At 36.1% G+C, this 14,557-nt stretch overlaps 1 protein-coding gene across 5 annotated transcripts in view; it reads left to right on the forward strand.

Moving 5' to 3' along the window:
- Positions 1–14,557, forward strand: part of TTC29 (tetratricopeptide repeat domain 29) — a 224,811-nt gene that overhangs the window by 110,172 nt on the left and 100,082 nt on the right. For all 5 annotated transcript variants that reach the window (XM_032855563.1, XM_032855561.1, XM_032855564.1 and 2 more), the window contains one exon: positions 10,193–10,284. In XM_032855563.1, the coding sequence (XP_032711454.1) occupies positions 10,193–10,284 (92 nt within the window). The remainder of the gene's footprint in view (positions 1–10,192; positions 10,285–14,557) is intronic.

Genomic DNA, 14,557 nt, shown 5'->3' on the forward strand with positions numbered 1-14,557 from the left:
CTATTTTATATATATATATATATATATATATATATATATATATATATATAATATTTTATATTATATAATAATATTTTATATTATATAATAATATTTTATATTATATTTTATTATATAAAATTATATCATATATATGTATAAAATATATATAATCTATATATAAGTATATAGTTTCATAGATTACTGGACTGCCTTTGATCAAGGACCTTCTAGCAAAATGTAAAACAAAGTCTTCAGTGGATTTTCCTGGCAAGAACTTAAAGGCAGGGAAAATTTCTTTTTAAGGACCTGCGAAGTATAACTCACACCATGATTGGCTTGTACAGGATAAGTATTTTTATGCTTTCTGATTTATAGTATAGAAAATAATTGAGAATTAGAACTGAAATTCTTCATAAATTTGTCTCATTAACATACTACAAAACTATAATGGCTGATTTAGAAATGGCAGTTTTGAGCAATATGTTCCAATTTACTATTCAGAAAACTTTATTTTTAGCTGCAAGTGAAATTCTATCTCATTATTTTGGATCTTGAGAGTCCCCTGTATATTGGACATCTAGAGAGACAGTTTTAAGGTAAAAGAAGATTCTTGGAATTTTTTTAAGATTTATTTCTATCTTTGTAAAAGCTTTTTGAAAATACAATATAAACTCCTAGCGTGTGAGAAATTAACTAACAATTCTAATTCAGTTTACATCATTTAAGGATAACCTTAAATTTTCATCAAATTCTTAAAAATTTTAGGTGGTACAAGAAAAATTTGCTATTTTTGAAGAGAACTGATCATTGCACTTATAGTAGTTGCTATTCAATATGAACCAAAGGTATTATAGATTCAGCTCTCCTTGCTATCAGCTACTTGAGTGTAGGGACATTCTTTAAAAAGCAGTTCATTAAGAGTATGTGTGATTCTTCAAATAAGGGGGAAGAAGCATGAAGATAACATTTCTTTTTTTTTTTTAATAACATTTCAATTTCAGGAAAGGACTCATTTTGTTTCTTTTAAAAATTTTTAAAAATAGGTTTATCAGGGACTTTAAAGCCAACGATAAATTATTGAAACAATCAGAGCTATCTTAAATTACTAAATGTATCAATGTAGAGTTCTGAACTCCAACTAATATTTTTGGAAGGGAGAGTTTTAGATCCTTTGGTCCTACCCCATTATCTTCCAGACTTGGATACTGAAGCTCAGGGTAACCAGGTGACCTGTCAAAATCACACCCCGAGCTAATGGCAGAAGAGAATCTAGAACTCATACCTTTTCACATTCAATCCTTTCTGTACTAGACCACGTAACCTTCATGCTATGTGTTGGGCAACACAATAAATGGTGTGGAATAGTCACTCCAAATGATGAGTAATGCATGTCAGGAAGAGAGAGTTCATACTTCAGGTGGTCAACATAAATAGGCTACACTGCTCCTAACTTAAGTATATAGTTTCAGCAGAATGTAAAATATTTAACTACTTTTGTGTGTTACAGTTTACAGAGCTGCATAATGTGCTGGTCCTCAGTGCTCATTCAATATAACATATTTGTAGAAAAGGATTACTTTATTTGCTGCACGTTGAATACTATGACTTTGCAAAAAAATGTGTAAGTGATGGGCTGACAGTTCTGTTTACTCCCATTTTTACCATCTTCTGCCATCTCTGCTTGCTGACTCCTGTAAAGTACTCTGAATGTTGTTGTGGTCCAGTCTGGTCCTCAGCCTGTTACTGCAGTGCTTGTCAGAAATCATTAGCCACTGATTTCTTTGACTAATGTTGCAGTTGATTGTCTGAATCATGTTCAGACACTGTAAATGAGGCAGAAACATCCTTTCTGCTCACCAACTGTGAAATGGCTAAAGGGGGTTAGATTGCCAGAAATCAGAATAAATGTATTTCCGATAAGACTTGACATTGATTTCAAGCTCAAGATGGCAGACTTGATTTTTTTATTTCTGTATTTCTTATTGCACAGGAGTAAATCTGTATCATTGCCTTTTTCTCCTCGAAGTAATGCATGATACTGAGCACTGTGCCAAACTTTTGTTATGAAATGGCACAATTTGGGGTTTGTGTAGGAGATGTATAACAGCTAGCTCTACTATCTTTTTATGGTGGGCAAAGAAGAAGAGGTAAAAACATACACCCTAGGTAATAGACCATAACTTATAAACAAACCTGATGGATGCCTCTTTATAGTTTCAGAGACATTTTTTGGTCCAGATGGGTTTACCTAAACTCTTCTAGAACTCAGACAAAACTAAAAATGAAACATTCAAATGGCTATACCGTTGGGGTACATTCTCACTCATTTCAGAATCTCCTGGATGGCTTTGTATGTTAGGAGGCTTTGAGGAGGGAAGACAGCTATCTTTCAGTATTAGAAGGACTGTTACATGGATGAGGGATGGACTCATCTTGTGTTGTCCCACAAAACACAGCCATGGCGAACAGTAGAAGTTACCAGTTTTGCTTAACTTAACCAATAGTTTTCTCACGTAATTCTTCAGTGGTAGAGCAGTTGGGTCCACAAGATGTTGTTTCCAATCATGAAAATGTTTGAGGTAAAGGCTAAATCAGGATTGCTTCACATCAACACTATTCATGTTTTGGGCTGGATAATTCTTTGTTATGAGGGACTACCATGTGCATTGTAGGGTATCTAGCAGCATCCTTGGTTCCTACTCACTAAATAATAGTAGCAACCCTCCCAATTTTGATGACCTCAAATATCTCCAGACATTACCAAATATCCCATAGGGGGCAAAATCACCCCCATTTGAGAACCACTTAGATAAGATAAATACACAGGGAAATTAAGCAATTGCTTTATTCAAATCTTTAGTAGGTATTATTAATACCTCATTTTATTGGAACTTTATAACATACCTTCAAGGTAGACTTTATTCATTTCCATTTTACACCTGAGGAAATATGCTCTGAGAGAGTAAGTCACTTGACACATGTCACTCAGCTCAGTAGTAGACCTGTGTGACTTGAAAGCCTATGCTATTTGAAGAAAATGTGAACACCCAGAGGGAAATTTGATTAATTATCCCATAAGACTCCTCCAAAGCCTGGTCTATGCCCTCAGAGAAGTCCCTACTGATTTCAAATATTGAATTAACTAAGGAAGAGAGCAGTGGGGGAGGGTGGTAAGTGAAGGAAGGAATGTCTACAGAAAAAAATACCAAAAGTATGAAGTAAAAGTAGGATTATAGTTCTTTGAAATTTTTGCAAAATTACAAAATTTCCATCCCAAATGGGCTAGATGTTAGAACTTATTTTATGTGGTGGTTTCCCTGATTGTTTTTCTGCACAAACAATGACAGATGGGGTCACCAGCCAGAGCAGGAAGGCCCGTTTAAACTTCTTTTCACTGATCTGTCTTAGTTTGAGTTGTGCATGCTTGGTGCTATGCCAGAGGGAAAAAGAAGAGTATTTCCTTTCATTTCCCTAGACACAGGAACAACTCTGCATTAAATCTTTTGAGGGGCACCTGGTTGGTTAAGCGTCTGACTCTTGATCTCAGCTCAGATCTTGATCTCAGGGTTTCTGGGAGTGGAGCCTACTTAAAAAAGGTTTTTGTTTTTGTTTTCGTTTTTTAACTTGGATAATGGGAAACAAGGCAGGCAGTGCACCATCTTGGACACGGCATATTTTAACCAAACACATTAAGCTGCCTAGAAATTAGACAAAAACTATGAATAAAATAATCCTGCAAGACTACATTTACAAGCATGAAATAAAAAATGAAAGTGAATAAAGAAATAAAAAATTACGAGCATGAATAAAGAATGAAAATGAATAACCCACCTCACTTTCAGGACAATAGTCACATTCCTTCCTTGTAACCAAATAGATAAATTGCAACTTGAAAGTTTGTCACTCCATACCATCAATTAAAACTGTGATTAAAAACTAATGATGTACTGTACGGTGACTAACATAACATAATAAAAAATAAATAAATAAAATATTTTTTAAAATTTAACAAATAAAACTGTGATTACTTAGTACATGTTACTAGACAAAACATTGTGGGTGAATCTTAAAGCAGACTTTCTGTTGGACATTGTTGCTTCTGTGTACTCTGGTAAAACTTCTTTCTCACTGTGGCCCTCCTCACTTCCCCAAACCTTCGTTAAAGCTGCCCACCTCACCACTGACCCAATCCTGTCATTCCTTTAGATTGAGTTTCTCTTCCTACAGGAAGCCTTTCCCAGATCTTCATTGTTCCTACACTATCTGAACTTCACTCATGTACACATTTAATTACAAGTTTTCTCCCCATCCCCTAGATGCCGTGTAGACAGCATGGGGGCAGAGATTTTGTATTGTTTGCTGTTGTATGTCTAGCGCCCAAAGCATGGCTTGGCCAGTAGAAGACACTCAGTCTTTGTTTAATGACTTAATGCCTTTGGACTAGATTTTTAGCACTTTATACAGACTTACAGCACTATATAATATTAGTAAGTCTTATTGCATTAGTAAGGCTTTTAAGAGCAGGGATATATCTATATTACGTAAGCAGATATGTAATATACACTAGGTACATAAAATATATATATATATATGTAGTTTTATCTTGTAATCACATCTAATAATCTGATAGAATGACCTAGAAGAGTACTTTGCATTATATGTTTATTTATTATAAATATAGGTTGAGCATTATGAAGAAAGCAAAAGTGAGAAGGTGCTACCTTTTAGGTATCAGTGACTAACAAGTCCCTGATGTTCACATCTGCAACTGCACGTCTCCCCTCCTCCATTTTATTATTCTCTTCCATACCACTTTGATAAGGAGATTGTGGAAAAGTGTGTGAAGCTTCTAGAAAACCTGAGGTATACAAGTAGATCCAAAGAAGTTATAAAAACAAGTACCTGCTTCAAGGATCATATCATAAGGCCGAGTTTTACGAGAAGGCTGGCCGCTTTTGTTGTTGTTGTTTTATAATCTTGCCTCAAATTATCCTGCACACACTCTCTGAATTATTTCATTTCACTTTGCTAGGCTGCATAAAACTCCACCCAGAAGAAGGGGTTTGGGCCTAGCAAGCATCCTTTTTAAAATGTAACTTCTGGGATTACCAGAGTGGCTCAGGCAGTTAAGCGTCCAACTTCTGTCCAAACAGAATCTTCTCTGTTTCAGCTCAGGTCGTGATTTCAGGATTGTGAGATCAAGCCCCACTGCAGGCTCTGCGCTCAGCGGGGAGTCTGCTTGAGATTCTCTCCCTCTGCCCCTCTCCCTGCTTGCTTTCTCTCTGTCTCTCTCTCTCTCAAAATAAATAAATCCTTAAAAAAAAATAAAACTACAACTTCTGGCGGAGGTAGTGATCTTTGGGTTATTCATACTTAAATATGAACTACTTTAATCAGCTACTGTCCTTCTATGTGTCACTCAGCTGAAGAAATTCCCCTGGTAAAATGCAAACACACACGGTGAGGGAGGTGGACCAGAAGGGAACAGGGCAGACGCCAAGGTATTTCGGAGTGTTTTCTAAGGCAGACCTTTCACCCAGCGAAGAAAGAAAAAGGATATTTTTCCCCATCTCTCTTCTTTCTCTTCCAAACAACAAACATAACTACAAATGAAAGGTAACATGAGGGATTGTTACAGTGAGAGAACTCTTCTATGTCTTGACTGTGGAGGTGGTGGTTACAGGAATAGATAACATGTGATACAACCGCATAAAATTAACACCCATGTGCACACACACAAGCATGTGTAATGTAAAACTCATGAAATCCGAATGAAGTGGGTGGATTGTATCAACATCAGTCTCCTGGTTGTGCTTGGCAGGATGTTACATGGGTGAGGGATAAATGGGAGTGCTCTGTATTATTTCTTACAATTGCATGTGAATCTACCATAATGTTAAAGTACATAAAGGTTTTAAAAACAAATTGACCAAGGGAGGTGAACAATGAGAGACTATGGACTCTGAAAAACAATCTGAAGGGTTTGAAGAGGTGGGGGGGTGGGAGGTTGGGGGAACCAGGTGGTGGGTATTAGAGAGGGCACAGATTGCATGGAGCATTGGGTGTGGTACAAAAAACAATGAATACTGTTATGCTGAAAATAAATTTTTAAAAAGATTAAAAAAATAAATAAAAATTTTTAAAAAAGAAAAAGAAAAAAAAAACAAATTGACCAGGACAGTGTTTTCTTATAAAAGCTGGCTGGCAGAGGGGTGAGGAGATGATTCCACCTGATCTGGAAAAGTTAGGTCAGAAATGATTGTCATCATAGTGGTTTAAAGCAGATTTCAGCTGTGAAAACAAGTATAAGGGCCATTATTGTTGGAATTTTTTTTTTCTGTGTTAATGTTGTCTACAGTAAGGGGATTGTAAGAACAGATGTACCCTCATCACTGGAAGTCCTCAACATGTGTGGATAGAAAACAATTGGATGTTTGAAATTAATAGACCTAATAATGCCTTCTTATGTATCTGCCCTTAAAGGTGCCAAAGCTCACACACAGAATTTATTCTTATAATCTTCTGGAAGGACAAGGCTACTCTTCTCAATCTCTCTCTCTCTCTCTCTCTTTCTCTCTCTCTCTCTGTCTCCCCCTCCCTTTCTTTTTCTCCAAACCACCCACCCATCGCTTTGTTGACAGGTGACAATCTTGACTTAAATCCAATGCTCCCTTGAAGGGTACTGCAGCAAAAGAAATTAATGATCCTTAAAATGTTATTTTACAGCAAACAATTCTTCGAAGAATTTGTCACATATTGCCAGCATTATTCTTTTGCACATTCTCATTTTTTATGCTATGTATTCTACTAGTTTTGTTTTTAGGTGACCAGAAGAAATTATATCATTTTAAAAACTTGGATTTTATTTGAAAATGCCTTTTCAGGTACTCAGTTTTATGGGAAGATAAAGACCATCGCCTTTAAAACTTCAGTTTTCAAAGTTTCATCTCCATTATTCACTGAAATTATTGGAGAAATTTGAGTAGCCATGTAGCACTCAATTTTTATTAGGAATATGAACTGATTTTTCCAACTGTGATAACCTTGTCATCATGTACAGGTTGGTGTTCATTGAAATTTACCTAGTACTGTGCTTAATTGGCGTCCTCTTTTGTCTTTTGACAAAGGCTATGAAGTTCGTTGTCAATACAGTTTAAAGATACGATAATGAATTTCTAATTCATCAAATAGTTTGCACCTGAGAGTCTTTATTCTCTCCTCTTATCTTTGATTTATGATGATAGAATTTAACATTCCAGACCCTGGATTTGTTTTTATAACATATGTTTGTCTGGGGCTATTCGGTCAAGTATAGTGGATCCCTCAGATCTGCACTGTATTTTCTCACTTGAAGTATTCTTTGTAAAAAAGACTCCACTATTTGTCTGATCATTCAAATTGATTACTGTTTGTTCATTTGTAAATTATACCCTACCTACTTTAATTAAAAAGCAGGTAAGATAGCTTACATTAGAGCAATATGAAACAACTTTATTTTCTACCCAATTAGTAATATCAAGTTGTTTTTCCACTTTTATGAGTTTTCCCCTTGTATTTTAATAACGTCCTTTCTACTCCTCTTAGATTAGACTAGAGGATTCCTCAGTCTGCTGAATTTTGCCTCGTGTTCTCCTTGTGATTCCCCCGTGTGTGTGTTTACTCTCTCCCACTCAAGCTCACGCTCCTGAGGAGCAGAGGTCCTGTCTGATTGAGATGGCTTCTCTGTGGCACTTTGTAGGTCTTCAGTTTGGATTTCATGTCATTCATTGTTTCTCTACTGGATCAGTAATGAACTAAATTCTTCCTACTGCCTATATAGTTCCTATTTTTAGTTAAAATGTGTGAGCTGACATATGAACCCTCTCAAGCCGCAAATTAAGATGTGTTGCCTTTCCTTTGAGGAGGGAAGCCCCTACGAGGAGCTGTTCACTAATGACTGGCTCACAGACTCCCAAACAATCTTGTCCTGTGGCTTACGTAGCTTACGTAGCTCTCTATGTCATCTTCTAGTGGCCTCACAACTCCTCTCAGAAGCAGGTTTTCTTTTTCATTTCTGAGGAAGTCTTCTCCAAGAGCTTCCCTGGACCAAATGTGTGAAATAACTAGGACTTGAATCCAAATCTTCTTACTCTGAGTTTAGTGTTCTTTCCAGTAGACCAGGCTTCTGTGGAGTCAAGCCTGAGACCAAAACCAAAAGCCCAGACTGAGTTCGGTTTTGCCCCTGCTCCTTCGCACACTTGTGTGGGATAGGAGCTATCAGCCCTGTAGTATTTGCCTGTAATTTCTTGGGTACCTGCCCTCCTGTCCATAGGGTGAAGAGTCATACCCCTAAGATAATGGGTGCCTGCAAATACTTCCTGTACTGCTTCAAGTGGCCAGGGACGTGGGAGAGTATGCAGGATAAGTATGGTATAAGCCCTGGGGAATCCTGCCTTCGGTCATCGCTAATTCACACAATGCACCAACCCAAACCTCTGTACCACAGGACTGTAAATGCCTTCAGGGCTGCAAGCATGTTCCCTTCTATTTAAGATTTCTTAGGGTCTAACATAGCACCTGGTACACAGTAACAGTATTTGCTGAGTAAACAAATTGTTTTTGACAGGAAACATAATAATATTCAATCTTAAAGTTCTAGAATGTCGTATAAAGATGTGTGAACCAAAAAAGACACTAGACGGTCTCTTTCTAAATATTTTGATATTTGGATTCAATAAGGTCTCTTAAAATTCACAAAATTCATGAATTCTGCCCCTTCACTCGGAAAGGTCTATGTCAAGTTACATCATATTTAATGTAGGTGTTGTCAGTTATGCAAGACAAAGTGAAGAGAGTATTCTCAGTTTTATACAAAGCATATTAAGAGGCTTAAAAATAAGAATCAAAATTTTGAACTTTGCGGGTTTAACAGGAATTAAAACCCTGGGTCAATATGTATCAGTAACTTTTGATACCAGCGTTCCAACAAGCACTTATAAACCGCACACACACACACACACACACACGCAAAATTTATGGGGTACACGGGCACCTGGGTGGCTTAGTGGGTTAAAGCCTCTGCCTTGGGCTCAGGTCATGATCTCAGGGTCCTGGGATCGAGCCCTGCATCGGGCTCTCTGCTCAGCGGGGAGCCTGCTTCCTCCTCTCTCCCTGCCTGCCTCTCTGCCTACTTGTGATCTCTGTCAAATAAATAAATAAAATCCTTAAAGAAAAAAAAAATTAAGGTATCATGATGGCCTCATTGAAATTATTTCCAAACATTAACCTTAAGAAAGTAAAGTCAAATACCAACACTGCCTCTAATACTTTAGTCTTCAAAGCTGCCTAATTCAGGCAGTAGCACAGCGCATATTCACGTCCTCCCTCACCCCGGCTCTCTCTCCAAATGCTGTCAAATGACTTTCACTAATTCTGTCTTAGAAAATGTGCAAAAAGGATTTCCATAGAGGTCTTTGGAGATTTCCTGTGTCCTCATGTGTGTAATAGGTTGGGTCAAGTAACAATGAAGGAAGAAGAAAGAAAAGGAATTTTCTTTTACATATTTTCCTCCTCCTGGCCACTGAAAGAGAAAACGAATAAAAAGGGAAATTATACCATAAAGATGGTGTAAGTGTTAAATTAAATTAAGATCATATGTTTGGCGGTGGCAGCCATAATCTTTTGATTATTGAAGAGATTGTTGGTAATGAAGTACATTTTTAAGAAATATTTTTAGTGTATACCGAATACATGCACAAACTGTGAGATATGCATCTAATAAAATGATAGATTTAGAAACTGCCTAGCACCTAAATTCACGCTTTTCAAAACAGCTATTTATAGAAAGAAAAGTGATATGTAAGCTACCCAAGTAGAATATTATAATCTGCTTTCTATTACCTTAGATAATAGTACCATATTTTAAAATAATGTTGTAAACCATTCAATTATTTATTCACACCTAAGTTCTATAAATTGGAAGATTTGGGATTGTGCAAGAAAAGAATTATTTTTACAAAAGTAAGACCTCACTGTCATGGCTTAAAGACATTGCTGTGAAACAAGTTATGCTATAGATAAAAATAAACCAAACCAACATGAATTTTTAATAAAAAAATATTTTATGGAGACATTAAAAACAACTATTAATTTTCAGCTTTTCTGTTATGAAATGAAACATCAGTGTATTTGGCCGTGCTGTATATTTAATATGTATTTCTTTTCCTGATAGGTCCTTAACACTTGCAGTAAAATCTCCACAGACCTGGATGATGATCTCAGCCTGGGGAGAGCCTATGAAGCAATAGCCAAGGTCCTGCAGAGGTAAGTTAGCACATCCTTGTCTTGCTGTCACTGTGAATTCACTCAGCTGTGAAAGACTTAAATTGTTTGAGGTCTGTCGCTTTCCATTACTGCCTGCTTAAATTTTAAGCAGTGCCCTTCTTAAGTGACCCTTTCATCGTAAGTTATTTTAAACCAATGTGGCATTTTAAAATATGCACCTAAACTCTTCTTTGTCTGTGCCTCCTTTGTACTGTTTTATTTTTGATTTTCTGTAAGTTTAGTGAGAACCTTGAATGAAAGGGAAAAATCAGGTCACATCTCATAGGTTAAAAAAGCAGAGAGCACAGAAATATATAGTACGCTTCAGTAACTGTAGCTCACCATAACCTTTCCGGATCTCTTCTTGGAGGAAACTTTTCATTTATGCTTCAGTCTTGCTTCTTCCATGAAGACATCCTTCCTTCGAGTGTACATATCTGGATAAACAACTGAATGCGAGAATGGTATCCCCTCTATTTCATTTAAAACAGAAAATTAATAAAAATATAGCTGAACAACAGATTTTCCCATGGAAAACATATTTACCCTTTACTCGTATTGTGATCATTGTGTATTCCATTTAATTATTGCATTGTGTTGCAACGTTATTTAATTCAAGGTAAAATAAGAAAAGTTATCAAAATTGTTACCAAAAAAATTAAAAAGTTATCAAAAGTTATCAGAATTAATTAAGAAAAGTTATCAAAATTGGTTTTTGTATGTTATCTTATACTGAAGATATGGCTTTTTAATAATGGTTGTGTGCTGGTAGTAGTAGTAGTTAGTAGTGATAAGAAGAAAAAGAACAGATAAAGAGTGTGTCAAGTTCTAATTCCTGTATTTCAACTTGTAAACACATACAAAGAAGTGTTTTAAAAGATAAAATAGTAAAAAAAAAAAAATAAAATTGTTATTTAAAAGGCATTTAAAAGATTAAATGCCTAGTGAACTGAAAGTACATCATCATTATATAATTACCACTGCCAATATAATAATCATTAATAAATAAATAATTAAATATTAAAATACCCATGCCAACAAAATGAAAGGTCCCTACAAAATACCAAATAAAAGACAATGCTGTCATCGCTGGAAGTGGTTAGGGAGAGAGATATATCTATAAGGAAAGTAAGGGTATTTACTCCAGGAAGGCAGGGTCAGCCATGACCAAGCAAGCGACCTGTGAGTGTTGTGGTTCTTCCAAGTAGAGATTGGTAACAAACCTCTGGAAAATCAACCCAGCTATCCCTTAAACTTTTACTTTCCATGTAACAACTGGAAGGAAGCAGATGTTTGAACACAAAGGAGAGATTTATAAGTTTTCAATTTAATGTCTATTTGGAACACCCCAACTCTGTGCCCTTTGATGCAGCTCATTTTGATTTTTAAATTACTTGACTCTGTTGTTAACATGGCTCAGAATCAGTAGAAAATGGTTGGAGTATTTGCCTTGCTTTGTAGTAGCAGACCTGGACTAAGCCTGTACAGTTAAATAAATGCATCCCTTAACATGTTTACAAAATAATTTTTACAAAATGACATGTGTTCCAGGATGACTAAAGAGAAAACTCCAGGGGAAAATATTTTCTTTTATAAACATATCTTGAGCACTTACTGTGTCATAAGGGTTGGAATGCCACTTTGGTTACTGACAGTTTTTATTTCTTAAAGGTCTAGATGCATGAGATTATCTTAAAATAATTCTCAGCTGTTAAAGACAAGTGTCTCTCTTGGAATATTTTAATCTCCACTCAAGGATTGGAATTCCTGGCTTATGTGATAAAAGCTGAGAGAGTGGAACAATTATCTGCTAAATCATGGCAATAATAACAGACAGGCAATTTAATGTTTTCATTTGGCTGCTGAAGTGTTATTTGGGGCTTAGGTGTGGCAAAGGATACAGCTATATTTGATATATCATAAAGTAGTATGAGTTTTTGGCAGAAATGGGAACAATTCCATTCCAGCAGTCTAGTAACCTGTCTTGGGGCAAACATGTAATAAATAGGCAGGAAGATTGACCCCCCCACCTCACTTTTATACCCAATGAAACCAATTGCACTTATAAGAATGCCCATCTACTAAGTACCAAATGAAGCCATCAATGATTTTTGTATGGTAGACCTGGGTTCTTAGTTTTATAATGTTATGTAATACACAAGAGAGTACAGGAGATGCTTCTTCGGGACCATAGGGAAGAAGTACCCCAGAGACACTACAAGCTTTCCAGTGCAAATCTACCATTTTGCAGCATGGTTACTGGTATGGGGTAGCATCCAGGGGACTGTAAGCCACAGCATATTCTTTTACCATTTGTGCAAAATAACTCAAGAGACAGATGTTTCAAAAACAAATGCTCTCTTCAGGTAGACAACACACCCTAGTTATCTAAGAAGACTTAATCAACCAAATCCACTGATTACTAAAAATGCATTGATACAAATTTTGTGGTCATTTAAAAAAAATTAACTTTAAGGGCTTGGTGTTCTTTGATATGTGCGCACACACACACACACACACACACACACACATACACACACACCTTTCAAAGTCCTAAACTGCCCTCAGATTAGCAGCAACATTCAAGAAATGACGCACAACCAAAATAGAGGAAATTATGGGAGAGGCGGCAGAGAAATAAATCAAGCCGCACATGAAGCTTTACATCTTCTCTAAATCTCTTTTTCCTAACCTGTGCAATTGGACAAGTTTCACTAATGGTAGCCCTATCTCTATAAATATATTTTATCTCTTTAAAGGAAATGGAAGAGGATAGCCATGTCTAGCATAAGTGTGTGTCTAAGGCTATCAGCTGAGCATGCATGAAAGGTGAATAATCTCTAAGGCTAGAAGCGTCTAAAATGGTTATAAGAATTTATACTAAGCCTTCAATTGAAAAACACACCGTATTCCCTCAAGACTAAGGACTTGGTAATACAGAGTTGTCCATTTGGTAATGCTGGACCCAGCCATGCCATTAGAGTTATTGATGAAGCTTTTAATAGTGAACAGTGTTTGTTATTTTTGCCATTGTTCTGAATAATATTAATTGCACAAGGGGTTAAGGAGCATAACAGAAAATAAGCATTACAATATCTTTCCCCGCCCCACTTAGAATACTAGTGAAGAAAAGGGGGTCGCTAGTCTAAAATGATAAAAATTGTCTATGACACAGCTATAAAAGCCAGAATTATGGTCCATAAAACAAAAAGAGAGTGAGTTGAGAAATTACCAAGTAAATATTATTATTAACACAGACAGACAATTTTAGTAAATACAGAGAGCAAAATTCCTCAGTTTTCTTTACGGCATTTTTTTTTTTTTGCCTCATTTACTGAAATAACTCATTTTACTGAAATACCAAGACTCTGTGAATAATTAGGATGACTTTTGAAAAGAATCTAGGGGGAAAAATCACAAAAATGAGAATTGGTCAAGACACACTGGTCACAACTAGCCTATCTCTGGGTTTATTCCATACTCATTGTAAATTTTCTTGCAAACTCAGGTTAAATTATTCCCTAGAAAACTTTCCACAGTGGAGATCTTTCAATCAATCAGTACAAAGTTTCAAGTGTGAAAATTACCTTTCTGTTATAGCTGAAAATTAATTTCTTTTTGCTTGAGAGAAATGACATGCCCTAGTAATTTTCATATATTCTTTAAAATGGAATATCTGGGCTTTGATGCAAAATTTCCTAAAAATGACACCCCAAAAATACATCAAAACATTTCTATTAATTCATGAAATTAAGAATAGCTTTTTACATTTTCTCCTGTCACTGATTCCATTTGCCTTATTACTTTCATCTGTGGCCCACAAACTTGGTGGCACAATCAACAATCCCCTTAGTGGCTGTTTCATCTCTGCTCTATTTGATTTCTTCTCTCTGAGTAAATGATTAAGTTTTCATGCATCGGTTCAACCAAAATCTATGTTCACTCAACCACATCCTTTATTGATTACTTCTACTGCAAACAGTAGGCCAAGTGTGATATACATAATTGGACAGTTGTCAGGGGATGTGGGTGTTAACAGTCCTGTTTTCCCAGTTGGAAACTGGAATCACCTTGATACACAAATATTCTGCACTGTTTCATTCTCATCCTTTGGACCGAGGAGTCCTGTTCCTCAGAATATATGTTTTTAACTCTCTGAGGTCTGGTTGAATGAATTTAATGATTATACCATATAATATGCTGTTCAAGTTGCACCTGTGCACTGCATATAGAAAACTGGAATTAATATTTGTCTAACATTTTAACCTTGTCC

Source organism: Lontra canadensis, unplaced genomic scaffold (assembly GCF_010015895.1).
Source record: "Lontra canadensis isolate GAN:19392208 unplaced genomic scaffold, GSC_riverotter_1.0 scaffold10, whole genome shotgun sequence".
NCBI classification, from domain to species: Eukaryota; Metazoa; Chordata; class Mammalia; order Carnivora; family Mustelidae; genus Lontra; species Lontra canadensis.